Below are 20,384 nucleotides of genomic sequence, written 5' to 3'. Positions count from 1 at the left end.
CTTTTGCTTGGGAGGATTGCTTGAGCCTTGGAAGTTGAGGCTGCAGTCAGGCATAATCGCACCACTACACTTCAGCCTGGGTGACAGAGGGAGACCCTACCTCAAAAAAGAAAAGTGGGCTTACAGTCAGACAGTGGTATTGGCTCCAGATAATCTGTATAATTCCAGTAAATCATCTGGTTTGGATTGTAATGAACCCCCTAAAGTGTATTACTCATAGCCGAAGAAATTTCTAAGACTGTTAAATGATTACTGTCAATAATCTGAGACTACTTGCATTGCCTAAAATCTTACAGGATATCTCCATGTGGCAGTTCCAGCTAATAAATTATATTTCTACTTTCAGTTTCTATGAACTACTTTAAAACCCTGCAATTGTTTTTTTAAACATATGTGTCCTTCTAATGATTGTGAGACTATGAAACAAAATGATTATCTTTTAGATTCTTATCGCAGATGAGAAGATAAAGTGTTTTATAAAATAATGTATTAAATGTACCTATTCCTTGGCATATATGTTTAGATTTTTAATTATAATTTTTATGATGTGTTGGAGCCAGCATTTTCCTATAGAAATATAACTCAAGATTTAATATTGGGCAACAGTGGGAAAATGGGATTTAGTATGAAAATATTTGCTTTATGTAAACCTTTTTATGAATGTACCTAATGTATAAAGTGAAGTCAAGCTGTAAAAACAATTAGCTGGGAAAATGCCAAGTAAATTTTTTATGTTCCAGTGAGTATCTATTAACTACACATTACTGTTATCATTAAACTGTATGCAAATGTATGACTAAATTCATTTAGATTTGAGTGAAAGAGACAGAATACTAGAAGTATGCAGTAAGTATAATTAGTTTGCATCTACAAACCAAGCACATTAATCTTTCTGCAATACCGCTGATGTAATGTCTCCATGTTACTTTTGGGAGTATGTGAAGTGGGCAAACATCCAAAGTTGATAGTTAATTCTGATCAGCAAAAGCACTGGAGTAGATGCCTGGACTGGACATTGTAATAAAGCAAACAGTTTCTAAACTTCTTGGAAGATTTTAGTGCAAACATAATCATCCATTTGAATCTTTTATTATAGACATTATAAAATTAATTTCTCTAAAAAGAGTGTAAACCCTCTTTTAAAAAATCCAGTGTGTTTGTATCTTTTATACTGTCATGCTTTTTTATACTTTTAACAAACCTTTCAAAAACATATGCTTGTGGACTTAAAATAATGGAGAGACAGAAGTTTTATAAGTATTTTCTAGAGCTCGTCTCATGAATCCTTTTGGTGCTGGGAAGGACTTGAGGGATTTTCTATACCAGTTGTTTTCAAAGTGCCTTCTCAGAGAACCTTTAACCAAAGATGATATCTGCTGCTGGAATTAAATAATAAGAATATTCTTACAACTCAAAGAAATAATAAGCCATATTTTCCTTAAGTTTTTTAGTACTTAAGATTCTGCTATTAGATTACTAGCATGCAGTATTTAGTAAATATATATCGAAAAGTTAAAAGTGGCTGGGCACAGTGGCTCGTGCCTATAACCTCAGCACTTTGGGAGCCTGAGTTGGGAGGACTGCTTTAGCCTAGGAATTCAAGAGCAGCCTAGGCAACATAGGGAGTGCCTGTCTCTACAGAAAAAAAAAAAAAAAAAAAAGTTAGCCAGGCATGATGACACACACTTGTGGTCCCAGCTACTCAAGAAACTGAGATGGGAGGATTGCTTGAGCCCAGGAGGTTGAGACCGCAGTTAACCATAATCATGTACTACACTCCAGCCTGGGTGACAGAATGAGACCCTGTTTAAAAAAAAAACAAAACCAAAAAACTTATATTTTTAAAAAAATTGTATGTTTTTGAATTACAAAGTGTATGTGTGTACATATATATTTATTTGAAAATTGTCCCTCAGTACACAGGTATGCTATATTTCATGAAAAGGGTAATAATTTTCAACTGGTTTGTCACTTGAATAAAGTTGAAAGTTGATACAGACAAAATTGTTTTTGTTACTGATGGCTCTTACAGAACATAAGGCTTCTTGTCCAAAGTCTTTGTAGATCTAGTAGCTGGAACTTAAATCCAGTAGATCTTATTCTAAACCTAAAAATATTTTCCTCTGTCCACACCGTCAGTGTTTTTTTGTTGTTGTTGTTGTTGTTGTTACAAGGTTTAATGAGTGTATACTAGCTGTGTTCCCATTCAAGTAAGAAATAAGAATATTCTTTATCAGCTGCTATTTAGTATTCTTTTGGAAGTTTGGATCAACAAAATTAGTAAAATAAATTGTGGAAAGAAATAGGTAAAAAATTCTGGAAATAATAGGAAAATCCTAATTTTTTCTTATGAAACAGTGAAAGAATTAACTAAAATCCCATTAAAGACAGGAAGAGCACTCTGTAAGGCAGATGAGTACAAAGTTGATATTCAGGAATCAGAAGCCTTCGTATTCGCAAACAGGGAAGAAGGCCCCTGTGAGGAGGCCCTTCTCAATCTGTAGTATGTGTAAAAACCACCTAGGCTGTTAGGCAATGTGCGCATTCCTGGACTCCATCCCGAATCCCTTTTGACAGTCCTGAATCTGCTTTTTAGCAAGTGTTTCTAGACCCCATTAGGAGGTCGATGTTTTCTATGTGGGACCACACTTGAGAAATACTGCTCCAAGGAACCCCCTACCCCCACCTCCCGCCACGTTCCTGCAGCATCACTCCGCATTTCTCCTGGTTTCCACAGTGCTAGCCATTTACCTCTCAGACAGGCCTGCTGCAGCACCCAGGGGAACACAGTGGCAGCACACTGGAAGAAGAGGCCCCCAGGTCGCCTTACCAGGAACCCTTCTTCACAGTTACAAAGTGGGAACACTTCCAGCACTGCTTTGCTTGTCAGCCATCATAGGGGAGGCACACCTTACTGCTTCTGCCACACACTGTCTGACCACCCACATCTAGTGGGAAGGCAGGAAATAGGGTGGTATCCTTTAGCACCTGAAGACTTTGAGCAGAACCTTCAGGCTGGGTGCACCCTTTTCTCACCTGCCAGATTCAGTGTGGCTGCTTTTCACTAGAGTTGATCACCCATTTCTCACCAGTCCTATGGCCACCTAATTGCTGTGTGTTCTACTACCTCCCAGTTGAAACGAGCAGCGATGCTTGGCAAAACTGTAACTGGTTAATTCCAGCTCCTCTGACTATGCTGCAGTAGGAAGCTACAGAAAAACATCTATGCTGACTAGTCCAGCTTGATTCAATGACCACAGTCCTTAAGTGAAATTGTAGCACTGCCTGCAATCCTATATTTTCTTGGGCAGTTCAGTCTCCTATTTTTAGAGATGACTTTTCCTGCTCTATGGAATGGCTTGCCAGCTACTCTCTTCTTGCCTCTCTTCTGGTAAAAACAACAAGATCCTTTTAAATCATGTCTGATTGTGCCACTTTCCTGCTTAAAACGTTCCAGTGGCTTCCATCATGTGGAATTAAGTTCTGATTTGCTGCCAGGTGACTTCTCAGACCTAGTTTCCTACTAATCATTCCTTGACTCAGGGCTTGTCAGGTACAAGGAACCCTTGCTCTTTCTCAGAAATTGACCAACCAACATGTTATTTCTGCAGGGCCTTTGCACTTGCTGTCTTACTTGCTTAGAGCACTTTTTCTTTCTGGCATTTCTGTGCCTAGAATTCTCACTTTATTCAAATCTGTGTTCAAATGTCACCTCCTAAAGGAGCCCCTGTTACTCTTTTTCTATACCGTGCTTTATTTTTCTTCCTAGCTCATCTCATTTGTTGATATGTATATGTGTGTGTGTGTGTGTGTATGTGTGTGTACTTGCTTGATTGATAGTTTCCTGAGGGCAGTCCTCCATCTCTAGAAACTAAAACTCCATCCCAGCATGAAGTAGGCCTTTAATAAGTTTATGTTGAATTATTAATGTAATTCATATACCCCCCTGGCAATTAGATAAGAGTAGGAAGACCAGGTCAGTAACATTCTAGAGTGTAAAAGGGGAGGTCTTTTTACACTTCCCTTTACAAAATTTGGTAGGCTGGTTTGTGGGAGTCTGTCAAGAATGTGAATGAGAGTAGGGGAGATCACCTACAAAAACTGTCTTGTTGGTGAGAAACAAAATAGAACCCTAGGGAGTATCAACATTTTTTTAAAAAATGATTTTTATTGAAATAAAATTTATGTAACACAAGATTAACTATTTTAAAGTATACAATTCATTGTGCATTTAGTACATTCACAGTGTTGTACAGCCATCACCGTACTCTAATTTCAAAACATTTCTATCACTTCTAAAAGAAGCCCCATACCTATTAACAGTTGCTCCCCAAACTCTGTCCTCCCAGCTCCTGGCAACCACTAATCTACTTTCTGTCTCTATGGGATTGCCTATTCTGGATATTTTGTCTGAATGGAATCATAGAGTATATACCCTTTTGTATTCTAGCTTCTTTCACTTAGCATAATGTAAGTTCATTCATGTTGTAGCATGTAATTATACTTAATTCCTTTGTATGACTGTAAAACACTCCATTGTAGGGACATACCACATTTTATTTATTCATCAGGAACTTTGGGTTATTTCCACTTTCTATTAGGAATAATGCTACTGTAAACATTTACATACAAGTTTTTGTTTGAACCCCAGTTTTCATTTCTCTTGGGTATATATCTAGAAGTGAAACTGCTGGGTCAAGTGGCAATTCTGTGTTTAATTTTTTGATGAACTAGTCAACTATTTCCTATAGCAACTGCACCATTTTACATTCCCACCAGAATGTATGAGGGTTCCAATTTGCCATGTCTTTATGACTTTTTTTTAAAAAAAACTATAGCCATCCTAGTGGGTGTGCAAAGTAGTGTCTTATTGTGGTTTGGATTTGCATTTCCCTAATAAGAACATTTAAACGTGGGCTCCAGATGGATAGGTTAAGAGGAGATAAAGAATGAGCAGACAGGACATAGGACTTTGCAGTCAACTTGGTCTTCCAGACTTACAGTGTCCCCAGCATTGCCTTTGGCAACTGATATCCTGCACCTGACTTTTAGCGTACAGAGATCTTCAGAATCTGCCAGATCTCATACATCTAGAGAGACTTAAGTTGCTTTGATATTCCAAGTCCAGCATGACTTCTTCAGAGTTTATAGTTAGTACTTCTGCAGTTTATAGTGTTCATCTATCCAGTTCATTCAGAGGCAGCATGGTGTAGCAGTTATGAGCTTGGGCTCTGGAGTGAGAGTGCCTGGGCTCAAATGCGGGCTCAAGTCGGGTGGCCTTGGGAAGGTTAGTGAATGTCTCTATTTTTCAATTTCCTCATCTGTAAAATGAAGTTGGGTTGTGAGGATTGAGTGAGATTAGTATCTAAATGCTTGGAATAGCGCCTGGCACATAGTAAGTGCTTTGTATGTTTTTGCCCTAATTATGATAATGGTGATGTGGTAATGATTTATCTATCTATCCATTTAGAGAAGGGGCAAGAATAGGTTTATGTTGGTTCCAAGTATGAGATTGAGGGTGGTGATTATGTGTTTACAATAATGGGGCTCTTTGATAACATGCTGTGCTTTGCATAGTCCTGATTATGGCACTACTGTCAGTGATACAGTACAAGTTACTTATTCTCTTGGTTTGTGTTCTGTATTCTGTAAGTCATTCCACTAATTTATCAAATTTAATTTTGAACACAGATTTACCTTTGTTTAGACAGGGACTAGACTTCCTTCAATTAAGTGGTTTTTTTTCCATTTTTATTCTAGTGTTCCATATTATTTTTTAAAACTTGAAATTATGAGAGGAAAGAACATCATTTATGATGCTGTCATTTCAAAACACCCTATCCTAGCTTTTAGTGCATGTCTTTCTATATTTTCCTCTAGGCATTTAAAACATACTTACAGTAATTCTACAAATAAAATAGAATATCCATATACCTCTTTTAAAGCATGTTTTCAGCTGACCTGTGAATCTTTTCTAACCAGTCCTAATATTTGAAATTCCTCAAGAATTAACAGTTAGATCTCATAAAAGATATATTTTTCAAAATTTGTAGATATGAATAGAGAAATAACTGTCTCCTATCTAGATATTTTATATATATACAAGTTTGAAAATGTGCCAGGGACTATTTTATAGCTCTATGATAAAAACCTGCTGTTTTTCTACAGCAAGAAAAAGAATGCTTAGCAGTGCCAAAAAGTGTACAAAGAATCAAAATAATCGACATGTCGTTTGAATTCTTAGTTTTGGCCTTTAGGGTTCTTTAAACATAAATTCTACAAATATTTTGCAGATAAGTAAACTGAGATAGAAAGGTTAAGTGACATTTCTGTTTCCAGTCAATGTTAGAAATAAACACAGAAATCCAAAGCCTCTCCTTATTAGATCAGAAGATAGCATTTTCATATATTTTAAGATGTAAGTCTGTAGAGGAGATATGAATGTTTAAGCTGAGTCGAGATTTATGAATAATGCTATCAAATAGAATGAGGTAATTATTTTTCAATTTGTAAAAATCCTAATGTTATTTGGGATATGTCTTTCTCACCTTGTAAAAATGATGCTTAGGAAAGTGGAGATGTTGGAGAATAAAACAGTCATAGAATGGTAGGGAAGACATACGGGATTTTAGTTGTTTAGAAAGATAATACAAAATGAGTCCATAAAGAGGGCATTAAATGAAGTAACTTTAGGGAGGATGGCAAGGACATGTGGTATAAAAGCTAACAGTCAAATATAAGTGAATGTAAAATCTTTCCTTTACTCAAAAAAACTATAAGGAATGTCAAGTATTAAATCAAAGGAACCAGTATACATACTTTCTTTACTGTTGTATTGACTTGTGGTATCTTGAAGATAGGCAGAATCTCAAGACTTGTTTGGGATCTAAAGGAAAGGAAGATTCTATTTTATTTTATTTTATTTACGATTTTATTTATTTTTTGCAAGACTTCCAGCAGATAGAAGGCAAGGAGACATGGAGATAAAAAGGCCTTGCAAGCAGCGTTTGTCAGATTTAGGCTGTTAAGTAATGTGGCACACAATGCTCATCATTTTGATGTTTTACTTCGATTTTACGTCATGCACTTGTGTCTCTTTGATCTGACATGCTGCATAAACACAGTGTTTCGTCATGGTTGTCTGTTTGTTTCAGCAGCCCTTGACTCAATAAAACATCTCTGAAGTCTATTAGTGGGCCTTAGTTTAGGTCCCTTGCATTAGTTTCTCTGGCCTTCCATGAAGATAGACAATTTAGTAAACAAAAATGAACAAAAATGGAAGAAGATAAAGCAGATTGTCCTGGACTCTGCAGTTAGGCAGACTTAAATTTGACTCCCAGCAACTCTTTTGGGGACATTTGTTACCTCTTAAGGTGACCTTGAGGACATCTCCTGCCTTACCAGGCTGTAGTGAGGATTAAATGAAAAAGAGATATGAAAGACCTAACCATTGTGTAGTAAGCAATGTGTGTGGTCTCTTTCTTGAATGGACTTTGAAGCAATTGCCAAGTCACATAGGCCACATTGTGTGATGTGGTGATAATCTGGGACCTTTATGTTGCAGAGAGTCAGCAGGGCAGCTTAAAATTATGGTTCCCTCCTCAGAAACTCTGATGCAGCAGATCAGGCTTGGATCACAGGAATCTTCATTTTTAACAACTGTGGAAAATAATTCTGATGAAAGTAGGATCTTTCAAATCCCAAGACTTTTTTGGGATTTAAAAGAAATTCAACCATTTGACCCTGAAACTTAAATAACTTGGATGGGTGAGTTTTCTTGGTTCATCTTTTAACAGTAATCATTATGGGGATCTAAACATTGTCCACAAAATTCTACTTGAGAAAAATTATTCAAGAATACCTATGTCTGCTTAGGTAAATATACTAATTTGTAAAAATATGTACATCACTTATTATAAGTACTGTGTTAGTCTGATCTCATGTTGCTATGAAGAAATACCCGAGACTGAACTGAGTGATTTATAAAGAAAAGAGATTTGATTGACTCACAGTTCTGCATGGCTGGGGAGGCCTCAGGAAACTTAAAATCATGGCGGAAGGCACCTCTTCACAGGGCAGCGGGAGAGGAAATGAGTGCCAGCAGGGGAAATGCCAGACGCTTATGAAACCATCAGATCTTGTGAGAATTCACTCCCTATCATGAGAATACTGTGGGGGAAACCACCCCCATGATTCACTTACCTCCACCCAGGTACTTCCCACGACACATGGAGATTACAATTTGGATTACAATTCAAGATGACATTTTGAGTGGGGACACAACCAAACCATATCAAATACCTTACCAAAAGTGAGCTTAATACGTGAAATAAGTGAAAGTAGAAGGAAATCCATTAAAAGGAACATATCCATCTTTATAGTTAATAAATTTTGGGTATTTCTTTACCAAAGGAAATAAGTATTTTGAGACCAGACCTATCACACAAAAACCATTCTGCATCATCTCCCCTGTAATTCAATCTGGATGCAATTAATGAGAGTGCTCTGGCTAATCTTGATTGTCATGATGGTATGAGGAGATGTGATATATAAGGTATTCAAACCATGTGGGGTATATTATTAAGAATCATTGTTAAGTAAGAGGGTAAAGTGAAACAGAATGAAATAAGTCAGGCATCCAGTTTTGGTATTTCCTGTTGTTAGTGCTAGAATTTTTACTTTTTATGTTAAAAATGCAACATACTTAATTTTTCCTCTGATACTTACACAATGTAATTTATATATACATATATATCCACATGCATGCACATACACATACATTGAGCCATATTTGATGACCAAAAAGGGAGAGGCCCCAAGGGCTCTTTGGTGTGCAATTAATATTTTGGCCAGAAAATCAGCAGATTGTTTCAGTATGGTTATGTGTTATGACATCATATTCCAGTAAAGTTATAATGAACAAAAATTTTGTTTGTCTCTGTGGCAAACCAAAATGAGTTTTGTAATTGTCAGCAGGCCCTAGTGATTATAGTGGCGCCCACTCCCTCTGCTGTAGTTAAAGGTCTGTTAGCATTTCAGTTGTGGACCTTCTATTTTCAGAAGTTTATAATTAATTGTAAACATTTGCTCTATGGTGAAAGTTTGCCATATAAGATCTCAGTTCAGGAGTAAATTTCTGATTTCAAATTATCTGTTTTAAAGTTTTATAGTAGCACCAGTTAAAAATAAACAAAGTTCTGTGGAGGTGGGAAAACTGAATTTTGTGAAATACAAAGTGAAGATCACCAGCGTTATTCATATTAGTCTGTCAGATTTTTGCATTAAAGGGATTAAAATAAAATAGATGATAGGAAATTGTGTACTCCAGTACACAATATTTAATTATTGTAACCAAAAAGCAAATAATATTGTAGTTTTTAATCTTTGTTTATAATAATGCATTTGAAATGCTTTAAGTTAATAGAAAACTGTAGTTCAAGAAAATTGATTTTAAGTTAAGCGTTTAAAACAGCAACTTTTTCTTTTTTTCATACTCTGAATTCCTGTCCTTCATTTGGCACTGTTAATTACTCCTGTCCCTGACATTGTGTTGTAATTTTTTTTCTAACTTTGACCCTTTTTCATCTCTTTCACTGCTGTCTATTGTTTCCCTTGCACTTTGATCATAGGCATTAATCAGTTCCTAGCCTTAGGCTCTTTTTTGATTCCTTTACACTTACCCTTTCCAGGTGCTTATCCACTTGCATGGTTTCAATTATTGCCTCACAAATCTGCATCTTCAGTACCAATCAGCATTTCTAGTTCTTCGCCTTCAGTAAACCTTCATTGATTAGTCCCATCTGCCTGGTGAATTCTTACGTGATGGGCTCTTTCCAGTTTATCTCAGGTTGAACATAGAGCGTCACTACTTGGATGTGCAGTAATTATCTAAAATATAGTAGGACCTCAATTGGACTTCTTTTTGCTTGGAAGAAAACATTTTTAAGGACTGGAGTGATTTTTAACTCATTTTTTTCAGCATTGCACTTGTAAATCCACCATTCCATCAAAATCGATTCTGTTTATTTTGCTAAGTTGCTCAATTCAGTGGTCATATTTCTCAGTCATCATTTTACTTGACCTGTTAGTAGCATTAGATACAATTAATCCCTCCCTTCTCCTTGATAGACTTTTTTCCCGTTTGGCTTTCAGGAAGGACATTGTGCTTGCTTGCCTTTTCTCCTATCACACCCTCCCACAGAGTTCTCATTGTTTTATGCCTTTAAATACTGCCTGTATATTGATGATTCCCAAATTTTATCTCTACCTTGGACCTCTTTGCTGAAGTCCAGACTAATAAATTGAGTTGTTCACTTGACATCTATACTTGGATGTCTAATAGGTCTAATAATTGAACATCTCCAAAACAGAGCTGTTGAAATCCACCCCCAGCAAACCCATTTCTTTTTTCAGTCTTCACTGTCTCAATAGATGGGTACTCCGTTTTCCAGTTGTTTAGTTCCAAAACCGTGATGTCATCCCTGACTCCCCTCTCATGTTCCATAGCCAGTCTTTGGGTAAACCCGTCATCTCTACTTCCAAAATTCATCTAGAAACAATGACTTCTCGTTACTTCCATTGCTACACCCTAGTTCAGGCCACTGTCACTTTTCCCCTGGATTATCCCAGTAGCCTATTAGATATCCTTGCTTCCAGCATTGTTCCCCTACAGTGTGTCCTCAAAATAGTAATCAGATGGTTATTCCAAGAGATAAATCAGATTATGTCACTTCTCTGTGCAAAACCTTCCAGTGGCTGATCATTTCACTTGGGGTAAAAGATGCTTACAGCAACTTGTAGGGAAGGCCCTGTGGAATCTTGCCACCTCTACTCGTCTAGCTTTTCCTCTGTCCCTAAACTTTTGCCAGACAGGCCTCCTCCGAGTTACTTGAACATGCATGGCACACTCCTGCCTCGCTGCTCTTGCTGCTGGTATACTCTCTGCTTCAGATGCACTGTTCCAGATATCTGCATGGCTTGTTCCCTAACTTGTTTCAGGTCTTTACACAATTGATGTTTTCTCAATGGAACGTCTCTTGGCCACCCTATCTAAAACCTACCTCCCTGACACTTCTGAACCCTTTCCTCTTTACTTTTTCTTACATCTGTCTCTAACATACTAGGTATTCTACATATTTTTCTTATTGTTTATCTTCCCTACTCTAAGTGTTGTTCATTGTCATAGTCCCCTGTCATATAGAAGACACACCATAAATAATTGTTGAATTAATGGATTTTATCACATCTCTTAATTTTTTCTCCTTAATTTCTTTTGGTTTTTTTTGTTTCTTCTTACAGCCTCTATTATCTCTTCATATCTGCATTATTGCAGCTTTTTAGTCACATGTCATTAGCCTCATTACCTCAGTCACCATAAAATGTATGAATATAACACTTCCTGCTCAAGAATTGGCCTAAACTCCTTATTCCTGTGCTGAATCTGCTCTCCTTATTACTTTGCATTGTACTCAGTCCATTTCTCTGCTCCTGTATTTCTAATCATAATTATCTTCTGCAAAAAGCACAGTAATCTACATGTTGTCGCCTGAACAGTCTTGCCTGACCCAGCCTCTGTTGTAGCTTCACCAGACTGTTCACTTACTTCTGTCAAAATCTGACCAAAAACTTCTCACCAGGAAGTCTCCTGTGATAGAATTAAATAATTTTTACTGTATTATTTTATGTTTAATGTTGTATACTATATATGTTTTTCATGGAGATCAATATAAGCTATTATCTGTAGATGTATTGACTCACATTTTATCAAAAAAGTATATTTTTGAGGTTAAAATTTTTTTAAGAGTATAGCACATTATATAATTGGTATCATTTTAAACAAAATAAATCTTATGAATGATTATAGAGTGGTTTTATTAAGCTAACTTTATTGTTTTTATTTTCTTATTTTAGGTATCATTGCCCAGTGCCTAAGATCTTTTATGTTCAGCTCACTGTAGGAAATAATGAATTTTTTGGAGAAGGAAAGACTCGACAAGCTGCTAGACACAATGCTGCAATGAAAGCCCTCCAAGCACTGCAGAATGAACCTATTCCAGAAAGATCACCTCAGGTGTGGTGCTGGTGCATGTGACAGTCTCTTCTTTCTACTTTCCCAGTGAAACAAATCAGTGAATTTTATAATTAAAACAAATAATCTGTTCTGTTAGGGAAGAATACTAGAGTGAAGACCTGCTAAGATTTGCATCTCAGACTGTCTACTGTACTTGCTTCATGTGTTCCTGCAGGATGACTATACCTTTCAGAACTTTGGTTCTTCCCTTGAGTTCGCTTCCCAGGCATCTGGGGATTTGGGGATGTATATGAGGATGAGAAATAACATTGATTTGGCTTATATTTCATACTATGTTTATTGAATATAGATTACATTGTGTGAATATAGAATCAGGGATTTAAAGTGGAAGAGATTTTATAGATTTTTTCAGTCCTCCTTTGTTTTACAAATAAGGACATTGAGTCTGTTCTTTTTTTTTTTTTTTTTTTTTTTTTTTAGAGAGGGGGAGTGTCGCTCTGCCCCGGAGGCGGGAGTGCAGTGGCCGGATCTCAGCTCACTGCAAGCTCCGCCTCCCGGGTTTTTACGCCATTCTCCTGCCTCAGCCTCCCAAGTAGCCGGGACTACAGGCGCCCGCCACCTCGCCCGGCTAGTTTTTCGTATTTTTTAGTAGAGACGGGGTTTCACCGTGTTAGCCAGGATGGTCTCGAACTCCTGACCTCGTGATCCGCCCGTCTCGGCCTCCCAAAGTGCTGGGATTACAGGCTTGAGCCACCGTGCCCGGCCTGAGTCTGTTCTTGAGTAATCTCACTCATTCTCCTGGCTTCAGCTACTTTCTCGACTGACTTCAAAATAGTATCTGTAGCTCAGGCATGTCCTATACATAGCATAGTGAGCTTCCTTTTTTGTTGTTGTTGTTGAAATGGAGCCTCGCTCTGTCGCTCAGGCTGGAATGCAGTGATGGGATCTGGGCTCACTGCAACCTCTGCCTCCCAGGTTCAAGCGATTCTCCTTCCTCAGCCTCCTAAGTAGCTGGGACTATAGGCACATGCCACCACGCCTGGCTAATTTTTTGTATTTTTAGTAGAGACGGGATTTCACTGTGTTGGCCAGGATGTTCTCGATCTCCTGAGCTCGTGATCCACCCTCCTTGGCCTCCCAAAGTGCTGGGATTACAGGTGTGAGCCACCGCGCTCGGCAGCATAGTGAGCTTCTTACTTACCCTACAGTTCAAACTCTACAGTTTTCCTTTCCCCAAACCAATTGTTTCTTTCTCCTTTGATATTTATCTTAATGGCAGACTTAGGTGTTTTTCTGCTTGTACTCTTTCATGAGAGCTCCTATCTATTTCTTGATCTGTTTTCCCATGAGATCATACACTTCTTGACAGCAGGAATACTGTCTCTTTCTCTCTAATAGTTATAGTGGGTTCAGCATATATGAGGCCTTCCAGAAGTATGTGTTAAATAAGTGAATAAAGAAACCGAGGCCTGTGCCAGACATAGATCTCCAACTAGGATGCTCCTGGTTTGCATCCTGTACTCTTTCTGTAACTTCATCCTCATAGATCACATTAGAACACCAGTGGCAGGGGAATTCCTGGGTGTTGGGGATTGGGTGGGTAGAGAACTCTAAAACAAGAGAGCCAGGTCTAGGGATGTAGGCTAAACTCAAATTAGTGTATGGTTGAGTAAAAGATTTCCAGTCTGCATTAAATACTTTTCCTTCAAGGAAAACAAACTAAAAACCAAGTAACAAAAAGCCTGGCAGCAAAGCCCTTGACTGCTGTGGTTACAGGACAATGCAGCAGATACAGTCTATAGTTTGTTGTTTCTTCTTGTAATTTAAATAGGCCATCTTGACTGTAGAATAAAAGTAAAGTTTGTTATAATGTCACGATTCAGTGTTATCCTATTTTTTGTGATTTAGAATGGTGAATCAGGAAAGGATATGGATGATGACAAAGATGCAAATAAGTCTGAGATCAGCTTAGTGTTTGAAATTGCTCTGAAGCGAAATATGCCTGTCAGTTTTGAGGTATGTACTCGGTAGAGATCTTCCCATTTTTTCCCTTGCTCTGGTTATTTTAAACAAACAAACAAACAAATAAAATTAACTGGTATACTAGTATCCTGCAAGAGTTAATATGCTTCTGTATGTTCAAACCCAGTATTACAAAATGATCTAAGCCCTGGTGAGAATAGAAATCATGATGATAACACAGATTCCTTCTGATTTTTTTATTTTCTGTATTAAGCCTTTTGTATACGTGATATTTCAATTTTTATAAAAGTTATTTTCTGGGTGTAGATAATTTGTGGTATCCTATAGGATTTGGTGTTTTAAATAGGATTAAATTAAATTTATTCAAGTTAAGATTTAGTGACACATATGTTAATATCCCATTTTTTTTCAATTGTGTGGAGGCCAAAATATGTTTAACATTAACTTCAACTAACAAAATCACCAAGAAGATGTAATGAAGCAACTCTTGATTTTACAGCTAGATAAATATATCGCAAATATATTCATAAAATTGAAGAAAACTTAAAAAAATAATTATCATAATACTTCCCTTATTAAGAGGTCACTAATTTTACAACTCATGTCTGGAAAGTAGGCAAGAACCAGGAAATAAGCTGAAAGAGTTGTGGATAATCTTCCCTTACATTGTATGACATTCACCTACTAGAAAGCTCCCACATCTTACTCATTGGCAGGATCATTTGAGTTGGACTGAGAAACTGTTAGCTTTCTCTTGGACACATTCTGACAAGTTGCATTATCTCAGTTCTCAGTCCACAGCATGTTAAAAGCAGCAAAATGAGGAAGTCAGGGAGAGAATGTACTTGAGAGCCTATTGGTCCAGCAAGAAATGATACGGAAAATTTGGAAAACCTGTAAAAAGTAATTGCTTATACTGAAAAATTATTGGGATTTTTTTTTAAAGGCTGCAGTGACTACAAACAGACAGTTTTATTATTCTTAGATGTTCTTGGGAACATCAATATATTATGGTATAGGATATCTGATGTTTATAATCTAATGTGAACAATTAAAGGTTAAATATTTAGTATTCTCTATTAAGTCAGTAAAATAAAAATATATATATATATTTTTTAAATTGAGAAGAATGTCCATCAAAGTGGTTAAAATAAACAGTTTTGGTGTTTCAACTAGTAAACCTAAATTACTTGGAAACTATGCTTATGATAAATTCCTTATCCGTAATAATGTCACCTTATTGAGATATTGCGGTGCTTTCATTCCTTTTCCTAATTAGTATCCGATATTAGAAGACAAAATTTCAGTGTAATGTTAAATAGTAAACTGCTTGAATAGGGCATCTTGTATAGGTCAGAATTTTGAAGGAGACTAAAGTTTTGAGTCATCAGGATTTGGAAGACGTATTTCCTCCAAAAGCTGGCATAGTGTAAAAGTGAGAGCAGATTAAGCAAGGTTTAGTAACATTACATTCATAGTTGACAAATCCATAACTCATTGCTCTAGAAAGCTAGGATTTTTTTTGGCATACCTACTTACCTTTTTCAAATCATGCCACAAGAATAAATTTCCGTTTTATAAAACAGCCTTTGACATCCCTATCAAAAACAGCTTACTTTTCATCCATCACCTGTTTTTGAGAGGCTTCCACAGGCACAGTGCCTTGTGGTTTATAGAACTACATGTTTCTCCAGTAATTTACTCATACATAGGAGAAAGTTAGATATATGTAATTATATACAAATTATCATTCTAGATGGCCTAATATGGTATCTAATCTAATGGTATTTTTGATGTTCTTAAATTTGTGCTCCATAAGACATGGAGAAACTGTAATTAGAATTATCTGTTTTAAACTAATAAAAAATCATTTTGACTGTGAATCAAATGTGTTTATTTAGATTTCTTTTGTTTCAACTGCATTAAGCATCAAGTGTCATAAATAGTCCCAATATAATACCTTCATAATAGCTTTCTTAAAGAAATACTATAATTTTGGCATAATACTAATTTTGGTTTTGATATGAATATTAAGTCATACTATAAGAATACATCTTAAGTGCCTATCCATTGTTTAATATTTTACTTGTATTTAATAGGTTATTAAAGAAAGTGGACCACCACATATGAAAAGCTTTGTTACTCGAGTGTCAGTAGGAGAGTTCTCTGCAGAAGGAGAAGGAAATAGCAAAAAACTCTCCAAGAAGCGCGCTGCGACCACCGTCTTACAGGAGCTTAAAAAACTTCCACCTCTTCCTGTGGTGGAAAAGCCAAAACTATTTTTTAAAAAACGCCCTAAAACAATAGTAAAGGTAAGTTTATGTTTGTGAACATCAGTCAGTTTTACTAAGTAAATATTATAGTAGCTATAGATAAGCATTTTTCTATAAGGCAAGTCCCTGAACTTATGGATTATATACAGTCCTGAAATCAGGGCAGGACATGTGACTATAAATTAATGACAGTTCTGTTTTGCTTTTTAAATACTTGTGCACCTGCATTTGTTCATCAAATAATCATAATCTTAGGTATTTATATATTTTTTTGTTGTTTAAAAAGTGCTTTCCCATTCATGTCACCTTTACTGTAACTCCTCATGACTGTGTAAGGTGGATGATGTTAGCCCTCATTTTACAAATAAGATTTTACAAAATATGTTCAAAGAGTCTGCCCATTTTTATTCAACAATCATGTCGAACCACCTGAACTGCTGTCTAATCCAGTGTTCTTTCTGCATACAAGGCTGTTACATAGTAACTTCTTAGGGTATCATGAAATGGTAACAGGATACACAAAAAAATCGTATGACTAATACTAACAATAATAGCTGCAGCAGCTGGAAATCATAAAGCACTCCATGTGCCAGACTTTGTCCCAACACTTTGCATGCTTTAATCATATTTCATCCACATAGTAACCTTATGAAGTAGATGGTCTTATTTTGTTGCCATTCATTCAGATGTGTATACCTTGCGAAAGAAGAATGTAGAGCATACAGCTTTTCAAGATGTGACTCTTTTATTGGGTCAGAATTTATTTACATTAATAAGAGAAAAAAGGTGAATATGAGAGGAATGAGATGAATCAGCATTTAGTACAGGACAGTGCCTGTGAATGCTTGACACGTATGACATGTCTGGAGCTAGAGTTTTGTGTTTCCAGAGAAAGCCTTAAATTGCCAGCATTTCAGTTGCTGGCTCAGCCTCACTGATTTAGCAGCCTTCTTCTGATTAGGCCGTACAAATGAAGGATTACAGATAAGAAATGTATTTAATCTCAATGGATTTCTTTTGTTTTTTGATTGCACAGTGGCACAATTTAGGTATTTTTACAGGTTTTATACCTTTGTACCTTTGTTTTATTTAAAAATACATACATACATATATACAAAAATAACTACTTAAATACTTGTTTTTAATGAATGCTGACATTACTTCACTTAGAAGAAGATGTAGTAGGTAATGCATTCCGTGAACTGGAATTACATGTTATATGTAAGGTAGACTAAAAATAAATGCAAATAGCTCTACTTATCATGAGTCATAGTGGTTTCAAAGAGGACTAGCACTTTCATTCATGTGCTCCTCCTACACAGTCAGGAGTAGAATATAGCTATTAAGAGAATGACCTTTAGAGTTAATTTTGAGTATGGATCCCTGTGGCCTGAGCAAGTTACCTAACTTTAAAAATATTTCTTCATTTATAAAGTGGGAGTAGTAATTGACCTTGCTGTATGGGATTGTTATAAGTATTAACTGAAACAGTGCACAAAATGCATTAGTAATTATTAAGTATTCATTGTTATTAATGACAATGCAAATACTGTAATAAATAGCACATATTAACTATTGGTATTTTGTATCTGATACTGCCTATTCACATTTTATATTTATGTGAATGTATCCATGAACTGTTTTCTTAAATCTATTAATATATAAAATCTATGGCTTTTCTAAGATGGAAGAACAGCATTTTATGTTGGAATGGTGGCACAAAACTGGTCACATAACTTCCGTCTAATCTATTTAACTAAGTTTTATCTTGATAAATTAAGAATAATAAACCAGGCTGGGCGCGGTGGCTCACGCCTGTAATCCCAGCACTTTGGGAGGCTGAGGCGGGTGGATCATTTGAGGCCAGGAGTTCGAGACCAGCATGGCTATCATGGCGAAACTTGGTCTCTACAAAAATTAGCCGGGTGTGGTGGCAAGCGTCTGTAATCCCAGCTACAGCTCAGGAGGCTGAGGCATGAGAATCGCTTGAACCTAGGAGGCAGAGGTTGAGGTGAGCCAAGATCACTGCCTCTGCACTGCAGCCTGGGTGACAGAATGAGATTCCATCTCAAAATGATAATAATAATAATAATAAATTGTTAGGCTAGAAAAGATCTGTACATTTCTATAGTAGGATATAAATCTAACTCTTGTTTTACCTATAGCTATTAAAAGCAAGATTATTATTTAAATGTTATTCCCCAGAGGTGGGAGACAGGAGAAACATTTTGAATTCTCAATTACTTGCTACTGCTTCCAGTATATAAGCAGTATTATCCCAGAACTTCCCTCCCATGCATCATTCAGATCTCAGCATAAACTTGACTTTTTTAGGGACTCCTCTGGTCCTCTCCTACTCCCAGACTAGGTTAGCCTCCTGCATTTTTCCTCATATACATCACACTTGGAGTTACTTTTGCCATGTCTGTCTTATGTTAAAATAAAGCTTGTAGATACTCTGTGAAATGTAAGATTATTTTGAGAGAACAATGTGTATAATGAGTTGGAATCTAGATAATTTTATGTTCATACCTTATAATATGTCAGCTGGAATAGTATCCTGATTTTCAGCATTTTCCTCACTTCCTTGTATGGCTTATACATTGAGGGTCTATAGTTTCTTACACTCAATGGAAGCAGAGAAAATATCTGATCATTTGCCTTGGTTTTATTTAAAGGAATAAAACAATCACATTGTCTCATTTGATCCTCTTAATCACTCTGTGATGCAGCATTCATTTCCATCTTACAGATTAGGCCCTTTATATTTAAGAAACCTATCCAAGATCCTGCAGCAGAGTCAGCTTTCAGATCCAGTTGTCACATCTGACTGCAGTGCCCATTTGATACTGGTTAATTGTGAACTTCTGGATTTTCAGATTCACTGTATAGGGTTATCCTGTTAACATGTAAAACTGCCTTGATAATGTCTTTGTGTTTACATTCTGTTTTTAAATGTAGTTCTCCTCTATAAAACGAGACTTCAAAGAGCGCTTTCTAATCTTAGAGATCAAGTGTTCTGGACACAGTTATTACAACACTGTCTTTATTGGTATATAGAATGATGATTTAAGATTTGCTGTCTAAGGAATAACTTAATTGTCAAAGGTGCTGGTAGTTCATTTCAGTCAGAGCAAGAAACCAAGTAATCCCCTCCCCCACCCCCACCTTTTTTTTTTTGAGACAGGGTCTCACTCTGTCTCCCAAGCTGGAGTGTAGTGGCACCATGATCTCGGCTGGCTGCAATCTCTGCCTCCTGGGTTCAAACGATTCTCCCATGTCATACTCCAGAGTAGCTGGGACTAGGCATATGCCACCATACCTAGCTAATTTTGGTATTTTTTGGTAGAGATGGGGTTTTACTATGTTGGCCAGGCTGGTCTTGAACTCCTGAGCTAAAGTGATCTGCTTGCCTTGGCCACCCAGAGTTTTTTTTTTTTTTTCTTTGAAACAAGGTCTCACCCCTGTTGCCCAGTATGGAGTGCAATGGTAGGATCTCAGCTCACTGCAGCCTTGATTTTCTGGTCTCAGGTGATCCTCCCACCTCAGCCTCCCAAGTAGCTGTCACTACAGGCACAACACCACCAAGCGCAACTAATTTTTTGTATTTTTTTGTAGAGACAGGGTTTTGCCATGTTGTGCAGGCAGGTCGCAAACTCCTGGGCTCAAGTGATCTGCCTACCTCGGCCTCCCAAAGTACTGTGATTACAGGCGTGAACCACTGCACCCAGCCCCAAGCAATTCTTAATGTACACTGAACTCCATCATTATCTAAATTAGATTTATGTATCTGATTCTTTTCATTGCAATCTATATCAACAATAATTTCCTTGGAACTCAGAGACATTCTTTGAGTCAAATTAAACAGAAATAAAGACAGTATACCACTGGAAACACATTCCTATTTATTTAACATCTTCATTAACTGGGCATACTATTTCTAGCACTAGACTCAGAGCTTCTCTTTATCTTTTCATTGGGATCTCAATCTTAGACTTATGAATTATTATGTGGATTTGTCTTTTCTCATCAGTCCTTCTTGATTCCCCTTATAATTAATTTAATTTATTTTTTTAAATTGAAACGGGGTCTCGCTC

The 20,384-nt window shown here is 36.7% G+C and overlaps 1 protein-coding gene across 12 annotated transcripts in view; it reads left to right on the top strand.

Moving 5' to 3' along the window:
- Positions 1 to 20,384, top strand: part of STAU2 (staufen double-stranded RNA binding protein 2) — a 333,041-nt gene that overhangs the window by 119,884 nt on the left and 192,773 nt on the right. For all 12 annotated transcript variants that reach the window (XM_031669627.1, XM_031669631.1, XM_021942426.2 and 9 more), the window contains 3 exons: positions 11,911 to 12,070; positions 13,940 to 14,047; positions 16,114 to 16,326. In XM_031669627.1, the coding sequence (XP_031525487.1) occupies positions 11,911 to 12,070; positions 13,940 to 14,047; positions 16,114 to 16,326 (481 nt within the window). The remainder of the gene's footprint in view (positions 1 to 11,910; positions 12,071 to 13,939; positions 14,048 to 16,113; positions 16,327 to 20,384) is intronic.

This window comes from Papio anubis, chromosome 8 (assembly GCF_008728515.1).
Source record: "Papio anubis isolate 15944 chromosome 8, Panubis1.0, whole genome shotgun sequence".
In the NCBI taxonomy this organism is placed as follows: domain Eukaryota; kingdom Metazoa; phylum Chordata; class Mammalia; order Primates; family Cercopithecidae; genus Papio; species Papio anubis.
The sequence above is the reverse complement of the archived record's forward strand: the minus strand, read 5'-3'. Positions and strand labels throughout refer to the sequence as shown.